At 41.7% G+C, this 13,598-nt stretch overlaps 1 protein-coding gene and 1 pseudogene across 4 annotated transcripts in view; both read left to right on the top strand.

Annotated features, from left to right (window-relative positions):
• The window catches only part of FRMD5 (FERM domain containing 5), a 383,704-nt gene that overhangs the window by 314,848 nt on the left and 55,258 nt on the right, over nucleotides 1–13,598 (top strand). For all 4 annotated transcript variants that reach the window (XM_049782485.1, XM_049782483.1, XM_049782484.1 and 1 more), the window contains exon 2: nucleotides 12,915–13,019. In XM_049782485.1, the coding sequence (XP_049638442.1) occupies nucleotides 12,915–13,019 (105 nt within the window). The remainder of the gene's footprint in view (nucleotides 1–12,914; nucleotides 13,020–13,598) is intronic.
• On the top strand, nucleotides 2,671–4,487 carry LOC126020819 (signal transducing adapter molecule 1-like; annotated as a pseudogene).

The raw sequence follows: 13,598 nt of genomic DNA, 5'->3' as shown, positions 1-13,598 counted from the left end.
GAGAGAGAGAGAGAAAGAGAGAGAGAGAGAAGAGAATAAGACAAATACATAATTATGAGGCTTTTTCTAACAAGCTTGGCTAAGTTTTCAGTAATTCTGCAGCTGCAGCATGACTGGTCCACTGAGATATTCAGCAATAGCTGAGAAAATACAACCAAAATGCAGTCAGTAGCAAGAAGTAGCACTATTTCTCAGAGCCACCTTTCCTTAAAAGGGGCCTTGCAATGAGAAGGCTTTGCTTTTATTCAGGTCCAACTCAGGTTATTTTACCCTGGGACTCATTGAATACCAGCAATCCACACTGGGATGAGAACGCCTTGCTCTTAAAGCATCCTCATTGATATCTCAAGAAGTCTGACCTAGCCCTGCTATTCTCTCATAAAAAAAAAACAAAAACAAACAAAAAAACCCAGCAAGTTTGAAGATTCAAATCATAGGGTCTCAGTTGCGCTTGTTGAGCCTGGTTTAGGCCATCTGTGTTGATAGAACACTTTGTGCCACCACCATCCCAGCACAGTGACCTCCAGACCTCAGACTGAATGTATGTCTTGACCCTGGCATGTTCTTCGCATGACCCACCATGTGGTGTGGAGCAGTGTCAGTTCTCTGACTGGAGCAAGGATCTTGAAGTTCTGGCCTGGCATCAGAATTCATAGAGTTGGCAGCAGGTAATTCTATCTTCTTGCTTTGGTTGGAGTGTAGAACAGGGTGTTTTAGAGCAATGGTTTTAACCACTACCCCCTTCCTGCCTATTTGTTTCTGGTGCCCACCCCTCCCTATCCTACTGGTTGGACTTCTGTTTTGGTGCTGTACCTCCCCCCCATTTATATGCTATTTTCACCTGTGGCCCCCTTGGAATATCTTAGGGGCCCACAAAAAAGGAGGGCATATGGCCTCTGGCTGAGAAGTGTTATCCAGGGCAAGAAATTGTATTTAGGAAGGATTCAGTGAAACCCAGGCTGAGCACTCCTCTCACCAATTCTGAACTCTGACCTCCTCCTCAGGATCTTACCTTTACCCTAGGCACAACAAAGTCACCTGGCTTCCTGGAGCTGCCAGATGTCTCATCCTTTCTTGTCTAGCTGCTGCCGCTGTGGTTTCTCCCAGAATGAACTTCCCCATCTCACCCACAGAATGAGCTGGCTGCTTTTCGAGTTGCAACCTCAGCTGTTCTTGGAACAGATTTTGTTGGTTTACAACAAAGCAAGAAAAGTGGGCTCCTGGGATAGGAGCTCTAAGGGGTTCCCTTCCTTCAAAGAAAATGTAAAATAGCATGGAAGATGCTGAGGTTAAGAAATCAGGAGCCCTTCTGCTAGCAGGACTGACCCTCCTCCTCTCTTTGTCACCTAAAGCTGTGAACACAGGCACTCACTACACCCCAGTAATTGATTCACACTTGGCAGCTCAGCTTACTCATGCCAAGGCCCTGAGAAGATAAAGGAATGAGATAAAGAGCTTTTACGCTGTCTGCGTTCCTGAACCTGCTAGACCTCAGCACACATGCCCTTAGAGGGCATTACAAAGGGAAGCTGAGAGGTAGAAAGGTCATTAAGCTAGAAGGCAGTTCAATGCAGAGTTAAGCTAGAGTAGAGACTGAGACCATCCCCACCCCTAGTGCCAAGTCCTTCCTTTGAGGTCTTAGGACAGACAACTTGCTCAGCTCTTGCTTCTTCCAGACAACCCCCTCTGGATTTAGCCTTCTCCATCCCTGGAGCTTGTGCTTTTGGACAGCAGCTACCCACTCTCTCTGCTGCTGCTCCCTTTCACCTCTATCTTCTCAGAAGACTATAGCCAGCTCCAAGTTTATAGCAAAGGGTCCAAAATCTGAGAAAGTCATCATTGTTTTGCTCTCTTTTTCAAGACCCATGTAGCTCATGCTTAAAAACAGCAAGTCATCCAGGTACACTGAATTGACTAAGATAGGCCTAATGGCTGGGTTTTTTTCTACAGGTTAGCCCCTCTAATCAGGGGCTAATCAGTGTACCATGTCATAGTCCCTGAGACTGACTCCAGGCTGAAGTAAAATAAAGCTTCTCTCCTACTTTCCTACCCAAGGGTAATGATTATGAGGCAGAAAATTCAATTAACCTTGAATATTGTAGGTCACTGGTCTAAGCTTGCTTACTGTTTGGTCGCTTCGTTCCCTTCCCTTCCCTACAGAACAGGGAGGAGTAAGAATTCTTAAGCTGCAGGATAAATCAAAGGATTTATAAAGGCTTCATAAAGCCTGCTATATGCCAGATCAAATAAATGAGTTGCTCTTACATGTGCTATTGTTTTTAGATATGTATGGTTCATAAAATATAAATTTATTTCTTTTTGGTTTGGGGCTATACCTGTCAGTGCCCAGTTCTTACTCGTGCTTTCTGCTCAGGGGACCATGTGGGGTACCAGAGATCAAAACCTGGGATAGCTACTTGCAAGTCAAGCACTTTACCTGGTGTTTTATCTCTCTACCTCTATATTTATTTTTTATGAGTACTTAGTAAGTTCTTCTGACCCGGTAACACCTTGGGAAAAGAATTCCCTCAGGGGTTTAGCTGGGTTTGGTTGCATTGCCTCAGCTCACTTGTTCAGAAGATAAACGTATTCAGGCATGGAGCCCTGACTTTGTGACTGAACAGTAATCGCCTGTCAGCATGTGGCTGTTTCTGCAGTGTAATCAATAACATGACATCCAGAATACAACCCACAGTGGCAGATGAGGCCTACTGTAAACGAAGAGGTAAGAAGGTAGAATTCACTGGAAAGGACTTCCCACCAGAAAGCCTAGCTACCAGAAGCTGTTCCCCAAACACCAGATTTAGAATAAGGAGACCATGGAGAGAGGATCTTGGGATTCAGCTTAGCCTTTGGAGGCAGAAAAGGGTCAATAAGGAAAGGAAGTTTAAATCTTGCTACTGCCAATGGCTTGTGAGAGGTTAGTTCATCAGAAAGGAACATTCAGCTGAAGATAACCACAGTTCTCACCTGTAGGAGCTGGGCAGGTAGCAACCCTCTGGACAAGGCACCACAGCATTGCTTGTGTTTCTGCTATGAATTTAAACTTCATGGCATTTCACTGAGGAGAATCTGCCCCTGCCTCTCTTACAGTCCCCTCACCAACCTCCTTCAAGCCTTGGAAAACCAGCAAAGGAAGATGGTTCTCTTGGTAAATCTCACAATAATTTTGTAGCTTAATCTGCCCATCATCAATGGGAATCTGAAGGAATTAAGTCTCCAGGGTGGGGAACAGGAGTTTCACCAGATACTAAAAAATAATCACAAGAAAAAGATGATTTTGTAGAAAACTAGAGAATATACATTGTATAGTGTACAATGTCTTTTTTAATAACATGTGGAGAAAAGTTCTGCTTTTTTTCTTGTTTATCATTTGGTTGGTTTATCATTTGGCCAAGCAGTGTTTAGGACTTACTACTAGTTCTAGTTCTGTTTAAGGATCTCTCCTGGCAGGACTCTGGAGCCATGGGTGGTGTTAGAGATTGAACCAAGTTGGCCCTGTGTAAGGCAAGTACCTTAACTCCTGTACTATCTCTCTGGCCCCTGGTCCTGCTTTCTTGTCCTTCCTGAGAAGTAAGAGAACTCTAAGACTGAGTTGATTGAATTTAGAATTCCTAATAACTAAGAGCCCTGCAAGTAAATCTGAGCAGCCAACTGGTAGAAGCATGGTGTTATTTCCTTCTCATTTTGTAACTGCAGACTCTTTCAGATTCTGTTGAACCAGAAATGATTAAACAGAGAAGAAGATGATACAATTCAGTGATGGTGTTCAGGTAGAGACAGTAGAGCCAGAGCCAGAACATGCTTTCATAGATGAAGTGACAGTGGACCAGTTACTATAGATGCTACAGAGACAATCAGCTTGATCTTCCAGAGCTCCTTCACTGTGAAGCAATGTGTCACCAGATGGGACCACTCATTCATGAAAAGCTGGAAGATATTGTTAGGAAACATTCAGAACTTTCAGAGCTTAATGTCAAAGTAATGGATGTACTTTCCTTACATACCAAGTTAATGAATGAAGGTCCCCATGTATTCTATGTATGCAAAATTGCAGGATCAGCAGTATTACATGCAGGCCTCAGGTGTGTCTGGCTCTGGTCTATGTGGGGCAGCCTCCAAGTGTGAGTTGCAGGGGGTGTGCAGATGAGCCAGCTCCAGAGCTACAGCCTCCCCCGCAGAGCAGTTGCTTTCTCAGCCAGGGAGCTGTTCTGCCGCACACCAATCCAGTTCTTCCCAATCAGCAGGCACAAGCCTCTTAACCCAATACAATGGTTCAAGGAAGTATATATACCACCCAAGCCTCAGTGTACAGTCCTCCTGTCGCTGCTGCTGCTACTACTGCCAATGTCACTTTCTACCAGAATGCAGGGACTAATCTGTCCCAGGTGCCAAATTATAACTTGACATCAGCATTGCCCCAACCAGGTAGTAGCTAGCAGCCACCTTTGCCATAGCAGCCATATTCACAGAAGGCCCTGCTATAGGACTCAGGTTCTCTTTGTGGCATGTGTTTGCAGAATGCTTCTGGTGTTGTCCCAAGGTTCTTATGTCTTAAGATTTGATTGTCCTCAGCTTGTAGGAATCTGTCTGGGTCAGCAGTTCAAATATTCAAGAAGATAGAGTTTTGAGATTTGCACTGACTTCTCCCTCTCCATTTCCCCAGAAGAGTGAAACTGCTTACAGCATATACTTCCTTTTATAATATGAAAAAATGGAGATAAGATTATTTGTCCTTTAAACAATTTTTTATCTGAAAAATAGCAAGCTTACAAAAACTGTTATAGCAAATATTATGTGTGTATATAGACACATATTATATATTGATGTGTAAAAAATGTTGAGTATAACATCATCCAAGCAAACAACTCCCTTAAAAAAAGCTATGGTGGCCACATTAATATCAGATGACACAGACTTAGACTTAAAGAAGTTATAAGGGACAGAGATGGACATTTCTTAACAATAAAGGGATATGTAAAACAGGAAAAAATATCACACTCCTAAACATATATGCATCCAATGAGGGAAGAGCAAAATATTTAAACAATTGCTGATAGAGTTAAAGGAAGACATCAATAGCAACACAATAATAGTAGGAGACTTCAATACTGCCCTATTACCTCTCGATGTCACCCAGGCTAAACTAGCTTTGAAGGGAGAAATGAGAGTAGCTTAGTAGATATAGAGGGCTCTCCATCACCAGTAAGCTGGATAAACATTCTTCTCCAATGTACATGGGACATTCTCCATGATAGACCACATGCAGGGCCATAAAATATACCTCCATAAAATCAAGAGGGTGGAAATTGTACAAACTACCTTCTCAGATCATGATCACTGAAATTAGAAGTGAATAATTATGAATAGACACCGAGGAAAAACTTTAACACCTGGAAATTAAACAGCTCACTACTGAAAAAGCAGTGGGTCAGAAACAAAATCAAAAAGCAAATCAAAATATTCCTAGGAAAAACAAGAATGAAAACACAAATTATCAGAATTTGTGAGACACAGCAAAAGCAGTACTAAGAAGAAAATTTATAGCTAACAAGCTGTCATCAGAAAGAAGAGGCCTACATAAATAATTTAATGCACAGCTTATAAAATTGGAAAGTGATCAACAAAATGAACCAAAAAATAGGCAGATGGAAGGAAATAATAAAACTTTGAGAAGAAATTAATGAATTGAAAATCCAAAATATCAGTGAAAGCAAGAGTTGGTTCTTTGAAAAAATAATCAAGCTCAATTAACCGTTAGCAAAACTCACAAATAAAGGGAGAGAAAGAAACTTAATAAACCATATTAGAAATAAAAAAGAAAGGGCCAGAAAGATAGCACAGCATTAAGGTGTTTGCCTCGCATGCGGCCAACCTGGAACAAACTTGGGTTTGATTCCCAGCATCCCATATCGTCTCCTGAGCCTGCCAGGAGTGACTTCTGAGCACAGAGCCAGGAGAAACCCCTAAGCGCCATCAGTGTAACCAAAAGGAAGGAAGGGAGGGAGGGAGGGAGGGAGGGATTACTACAAAATTTTAAAGGGTAATCAGAGAGTACTTTGAGAAACTTTATGCCACAAAACAAGAAAACCTGAAAGAAATGGATAAATTGTTGGACTTCTATAACCTCCCAAAGTTGAATCAAGATTATCTGGCATATCTGAACAGACCTATTATTATTAGGAAATTAAAATGGTAATCAAAAAAACTTACCAAAAACAAAAACACAGGCCCAGATGTAGTCACTGATGAATCCTTTCAAACCTTTTAAGAGGACCTACTACCAATCTTCTCAGTCTCTTCCAGGAAATTGAAGAAGCAGAAACACTCCCAAATAGTTTTTTATGAAGCTAACATCACCCTGATACAAAAAGCAGATAGATATGTCATGAAAGAGAGAGAGAGAAAGATCAATATCCATGATAAACACAGATGCAAAGATCCTCAACAAAATTCTACCAAATAGGATCCAACAGCTCATCAAGAAGGTCATACAGGGGCCAGAATGATTGCACAGTGGTAGGGTATTTGCCTTGCATGTGGCTGACCAGGAATGAATCTGAGTTCAATTCCCGGCATCCCATATGGCCCCCTGAGCCTGCAAGGAGCAATTTCTGAGTGCAGAACCAGGAGTAACCTCTGAGCACCGCTGGGTGTGGCCAGAAAAAACGGGTCTTATATCATGACCAACTAGATGGGAATGGAAGGGACTTTTCTCAGTATAGTCAAGACCATTTACCTGGTAAATGGTCTCAAACTCACGGCCCTCCGTACAACATTTTGTGGCCCTGCCCTAGAGGAATCTTTTTTTGTTTTGTTTTGTTTTAATTGTTTAATTTAGTATGTTCAAGACATACTACTGACTTTGCACTCAAGGATCACCCCGACTTTGCCTCCTGCGGCCCCAGGTAAATTGAGTTTAAGACCCCCCAAGCCATGAAAATATTATACTCAATGGGAAAAAATTGAAAGCCTTTTCTCTTAAATCTAAAATCTGGCTTGAGACAAAGCTGCCCCCTCTTGCCACTTCTATTCAACATAATACTGGAAGTAATTGCCATAGCAATTAGGCAAGAAGAAAGTATCAAGGACATCCAGATAGGAAAGGAAGAAGTCAAGCTCTCACTATTTGCAGATGACATGATACTATATTAGAAAATCCTAAAGAGGGGCCCAGAGAGATAGCACAGTGGCGTTTGCCTTGCAAGCAGCCGATCCAGGACCAAAGGTGGTTGGTTCGAATCCCAGTGTCCCATATGGTCCCCCATGCCTGCCAGGAGCTATTTCTGAGCAGACAGCCAGGAGTCACCACTGAGCACCGCCGGGTGTGGCCCAAAAACCAAAAAAAAAAAAAAAAAGAAAATCCTAAAGATACCAAAAAGCTACTAGAAACAATAGATTTGTATAGCAAAGTGGCAGGCTACAAAATTAACAGGCGGGCCAGAAAAATAGCATGGAGGTAGCGCGTTTTCCTTGCATGCAGAAGGACAGTGGTTAGAATCCCGGCATCCCTTATCGTCCCCCATGCCTGCCAGGGTGATTTCTGAGTGCAGAGCCAGGAGTAACCCCTGAGCACTGCCAGGTGTGACCCAAAAAAACAAAAACAAAAAAATATTAACATGCAAAAATCCATGGCCTTCTCATGTACAAATAATGATAAAGAAGAAAGAGACATTTAATAAACAATCCCATTCACAATAGAACCACAGAAACCTTGGAGTCAACTTAAAAAGTGCCTTGTTAAGTACCTTAACTAAAGAGGTGAAGGTCCTATGCAAAGAAGACTACAAAACACCGCTTCAAAAAATAAAAGAGGACATAAGAAAAGGGACCCATACACCCTGTTCATGGCTAGAAGGATTACTATTAAAATGGCAATACTCCCTGGGCCCGGAGAGATAGCACAGCAGCATTTGCCTTGCAAGCAGCCGATCCAGGACCAAAGGTGGTCCCATATGGTCCCCCGTGCCTGCCAGGAGCTATTTCTGAGCAGACAGCCAGGAGTAGCCCCTGAGCACCGCTGGGTGTGGCCCAAAAACCAAAAAAAAAAAAAAAAAAAAAAGGCAATACTCCCAAAGCATTGTACAGATGTAATGCAATTCTCCTAAGGATACCCATGACATTCTTCAAAGAAATAGATCAAGCACTCCTGAAATTCATTTGGAACAATAAATGCCCATGAATAGTTAAAGCAATATTTAGGAAAAAGAAGATAGGATGCATCATTTTCCCCAACTTTAAATTGTACAAAGCAGTATTCATTAAAATAGCATGGTATTTAAAGAAAGACCTTAAGATCAGTGGATTAAATTTGATTGTTCATTAAAACATACAATCAATCTCTGATAGAGGAGCATAAAACATGAAGTGGAGCAAAAAAAAAAGCCTCTTCAACAAGTAGTGTTGGGACAACTGATCACTGATCAGGCACATGCAAAAAAGTGAACTCAGACCTCTTTAACACTATGCATAAAGGTCAAATCAAAATAGATTAAAGGCTTTGATTTCAAATCTAAAACCTTAGGTACAGAGAGGGAAACATAGATAGAACACTCCAGGACATTGAAACTAAAGGCATCTTCAAGGAGGAAATATCACTGTCCAAGCAAGTGGAAGCAATGATAAACAACTGGGACTATGTTAAACTGAGAAGCTTCTTCTCAACTTCAAAGGAAAAATTGACTAGGATACAAAAGCCACCCATGGAATGGGAGAAACTCTTGACCCATCAGATAAGGGGTTGAAATCTAAGATATACAAGGCATCTTAAAAGGAAAATCATCTAACCCTATCAAAAAACGGAAGAAGAAATGAACAGACATTTCCTCAAAGAAGAAATACAGATTGCTAAAAGGTACATGAAAAAATGATCCACATCACTAATCATTTGGGATATGCAAATCGAAACAATGAGGTATCATTTCATGCCACAGAGACCCATAGAGTCTGGCACACATCACAAAGAACAAAAACAACCAGTGCTGGTATAGATGCAGGGAGAAAGGTACACTCTCATTCTCTACTGGTGGGAATGAAATCTAGTCCAGCCTTTCTGAAAAACAATATGAATATTCCTCAAAAAAACTGTAAATTGGGCTCCCATATAATCCAGCAATACCCTAGGAACACAAAAACGCAATACAATAGTACCTTCTGCATGCCTATGTTCATTGCAGCACTATTTACAATAGCCAGAATCTGGAAGCAACCCAGATGCCCTACAACAAAATGAGTAGCTAAAGAAACTATGGCACATCTACACAATGGAATACTATGCAGCTTTTAGGAAAAATGAAGTCATGAAATTTACCTATACCTGGATGGACATGAAGACTGTTATGATGAGTGAAATGAGTCAGAGGGAGAGGGCTGGCATAGAATAGTATCACTCGTCTGCGTGATATAAGAAAAATAAAAGACTAATTATGGTAATAATATTCAGACAATAGAGATGAGGGCTAGAATGACTAACCCATGATAAGATTACCACAAAGATCAACGACTACAGTTAGAGCACTAACTAACTGCTCTTACAACTCCCATGACAATGAGAGAGAGAGAGAGAGAGAGAGAGAGAGAGAGAGAGAGAGAGAGAGAGAGAGAGAGAGAGAGAGAGAGAGAGAATAGAATGCTTGCCCTGGATATAGGTAAGGAGTGGGGGAACAGGAAAGTTTACACTGGTGAAGGGTGGTGTATACCTGGGTTTTGATGACTGAAACTCACCTATGAACATTTCTGTAATCACAGTGCTTAAATAAATTATTAAAGAATGAAATTTAAAATTTTTACAAGTTTAAACTGTATTATTTTTTCATAATACAGTTATTTCTGGCATTCAATATTTCACCACCAATCCTATCACCAGTGTAACATTTCTTCCATCACCCTCCCCAGTTTTTCATCCTCCCAAGCCTGCCTATTGGCGGGTACAAATAATTTACTTAATATAGCTTGTTACAATTAAATGTAATAGAATTACCTTTTAAAACTTCACAATAAATGAAAGAGAGAAAGTATATGTACCATTTTATCGAAGGGCCGGAGTGGTTTATTGGAAGTATTGGTGGTGGGAAATATAAAATATATGTGTGTGTATATTAGTGTAGGGATGAATGTTGGAACATTGTATGGCTGAAACTCAGTTATGAACAACTTTGTAATTGTGTATCTCATAGTGATTCAATTAAAAATAAATAAAATATAAATAAACACAAATGATGTTTTAAATTAAAACCGGGGGGGGGTTGTTTTTTTTTGGGGGGGTTGGGGTCACACCCGGGAGCGCTCGGGTTACTCCTGACTCTACACTCAGAAATCGCCCCCGGCAGGCACAGGGGACCATAGGGGATGTCAGGATTAGAACCACCATCTTTTTTCATGAAAGGCAAACGCCTTACCTCCATGTTATCTCTCTGGACCCAAATTAAAAACCTGTTTTAAGGGTCAGAGAGATAGCTAAAAGACTGAGTATCTGCTTTGCATGTGGGTGGCATGGGTTAGATCCTTGACACAGAAAGAGCAAAGAGCCAGGCAAAGACAACAAGCAAGAGCTTGGAGTAACTCCAAAACGGGGTGTGGCCTAAACCCATCCCCCAAATACCATATTAAGGCGACAGAGCCTGAGAGGCTTGCTCCCGGAAAGAGAAACTGAGGCACACAGTGACTAAGTTTGATGGTTAGAGGTTTCTAAACCCTGTGTGAGTCTGTGTGCCTACATCTCATCATGGAGCAATTCTTGAGCATTAGCTAGTGTCAGAAAAATTCAACTTGATTCTGACAAGAGCTGAAGATCAACATCGGAAGGTCTCAACACATCCCCCACCCCGACCTCGGTCCACATAAACCAAATGTTACCTGTGAATTTTACAAACCAGGTACAGATAAAAGGTTCCTGCAGCCACATCCTACGACTGCAGATGCTACTTGTAGACCCAGGTCTCTGTATTTGTGACCAACTGACTCTGTTAGAAGTTTCAAATGTGCCCTAATTTGGTAGATTATGTTAGCAATGAGGTGTGTATCTGGGATGGTCACGACTGGTAAATTGTGTACACGTTCCTGCACAGTGAGAATCCTAAAACCCTGCCAGCCTCACAGAGGCCTCCAATAAACTGCACCCAGTACTCACATAATCTGCTTCACCTGCAAGTTAAATCTGCCACCTGGAATTTTAGGAGCCATGGTTTTCAGTGTGAGGCATTCTTCTCAGGAAAAGGAAGTCTCAGCCACCACTCAGGATCAATTTCTTTCATCACAGAAAATAATTGCATTTCACCTATACTTGTAACAGATTTTTTTGTTTGTTTGTTTTTTGTTTTTGGGCCACACCCGGTGGTACTCAGGGGTTGCTCCTGGCTGTCTGCTCAGAAATAGCTCCTGGCAGGCATGGGGACCATATGGGACACCGGGATTCGAACCGACCACCTTTGGTCCTGGATTGGCTGCTTGCAAGGCAAACGCCGCTGTGCTATCTCTCCGGGCCCACTGTAACAGATTTTGTGCTAGTTTTTGCCCCCCCCACCAAAAAAGGGTACAACCATTCTACGATGATTATTTTAATAATGCAATTAGTATCTAAAAATAAGTTATTATTAAATTATCTCTGATACAACATTAAGTTGCTTTGAATACTTGTTTTTATACATTAACATGTGAAATGGTTATGTGGGAAAATATGGACTTGCAGGCAAGACAAGCAGTAAAGCAAAATAATTTTTATTATTTTATATAAGGAATGATACATGTTTACCAGAGAGAGAGAGAGAGAAGACTCATGAAACAAAGAAAAGAACAAAGAAAATTATGGGAGCCAGAGAGATAGCACAAGGGTTAGAGAGCACACCATACATGGGTTGGATATAGATTAATCCCCAACACCACATGGTCCCCCAAGAATTGCCAGATGTCGCCCTGGCAGCCCCCAAGACTTGGACTCAGATCCTGAGCAGTACCACATTCTTAGGTTCTGACATTCAACTTTCTGGCTAAATAGGCCAAAAATTGTCATAAGTGGGCTCTTGGCCCCTGAACACAACTTGGGAGGACCCATCCCTCAAAAAGAATGTAACCAAAATAGGGACACAAAATATATGTCAGGTGTTGATATGTAGGTTTTTTTTTTTTTTTTTTTTTTTTCCCAAGCTGCCTGAGTCTGAGCCAAAGGCTGTAGGGATTTGTCAAGGAGAACTTTGAGTACTGATAGTCCCTTCAACTTTGTCTTATCAGGGCATCCATCATTCCTGCCTATGAAAAATGTCCAGATGGGGTTTGGTCTTGGTCCTGAGCTAGCACCAGGCTGCTTCCTTTTCAGTTATATTGTTTTACAAACATTAGTTGGTGTTATGGCTTCTTGTCTTTTATAGAACCACTTTTTGGAACAGAGATAGCACAGTTGGTAAAGCATTTATTTGCCCTGCATTGGTAAATCTGGGTTCTACCACCAGCACCCCACATGGTCCCCTAAGTCTGCCAGAAGTGACCCCAGAGCACAGAGCCACGAGTAAATCCTCAGCACCACTGAGTATGGTTCAAAAAAGAAAACTACTTGATTCTGTAGCTTCCTGAGATGTACTGTCCAATATCCGCCTCTCAACCTGACTGCCTACCTCTATTATGTGTCCCTTACATGTTGTCATACAACAGTTTCAAGCAGGTTTTGGGGATTTTTTTGTTCGTTTGATTTTGGGTTTTGGGCCACACCCAGCGGCGTTCAGGGGTTACTTCTGGCTCTGCACTCAGAAAATCACTCCTGACAGACCATATGAGGGACCATATAGGATGCCAGGAATCGAGCCCAGGTTCATCCTAGATCAGGCACGTAGAAGGCAAATGCCCTATAAGCACTTTTTAATGGCTGTCAGAAAAAGTACTGCAGAAGCCCTCTCATTTCTCAATCAATCTTGTTTTCTTTGCAGAGAGATGCGAAAGGCCAGTACCTGTTTGACCTTCTTTGCCACCACTTGAACCTACTTGAGAAAGACTATTTTGGAATCCGCTTTGTGGACCCAGATAAGCAGCGGGTAAGTCCATATTCAAAGTACAAGGGAAGAGGGTTGGTTAATGATTCTGAAGCTTTGAATTTTCTCAAATCCAAAGATGGCCTGAAGCAGGGAAATAACTCAGTTGTCAGGCACACACATTTTGCTTTTATGAGCCCAGGTTTAGGCCCCAGAATATCCTCTGCAAGCATCACCAGTGACAACCCCAGCCCTGAGTCACATGTGTTCTCCAAAACAAAGATTAAACAAAAAATTCAGACCAACTGAACCCCTGTAGTTTGGTTTCATTTCTCCAAATCCCAGTAATTGGTCTGATAGGCAGGCACCTTAGCAGAGTTCATCTGGTGTGTTCTATCCATTTTCAGCTGCTGAAAATGCACCTCAAGCTGAAATGATTTACCAACATTGCCCAACTGGAGTCAATATAATTTTGCTAGTGTTACTGACCAGATCCAGGTCACAATTGAGCTGTCCTGCCTCCTTCCTGCTATATTGGCTTGGCAACACTGTGATAGCTAGGAAAGACAGCTTAGAGACCGAGATAGATAAGGTCCTTTTAATTCTTGTTCTGCTCTATCAACATGGTCAGTTTTACAGATA

The sequence above is a fragment of the Suncus etruscus genome, chromosome 10 (assembly GCF_024139225.1).
Source record: "Suncus etruscus isolate mSunEtr1 chromosome 10, mSunEtr1.pri.cur, whole genome shotgun sequence".
Taxonomy (NCBI): domain Eukaryota; kingdom Metazoa; phylum Chordata; class Mammalia; order Eulipotyphla; family Soricidae; genus Suncus; species Suncus etruscus.
This window is presented reverse-complemented; position numbering and strand designations above follow the sequence as displayed.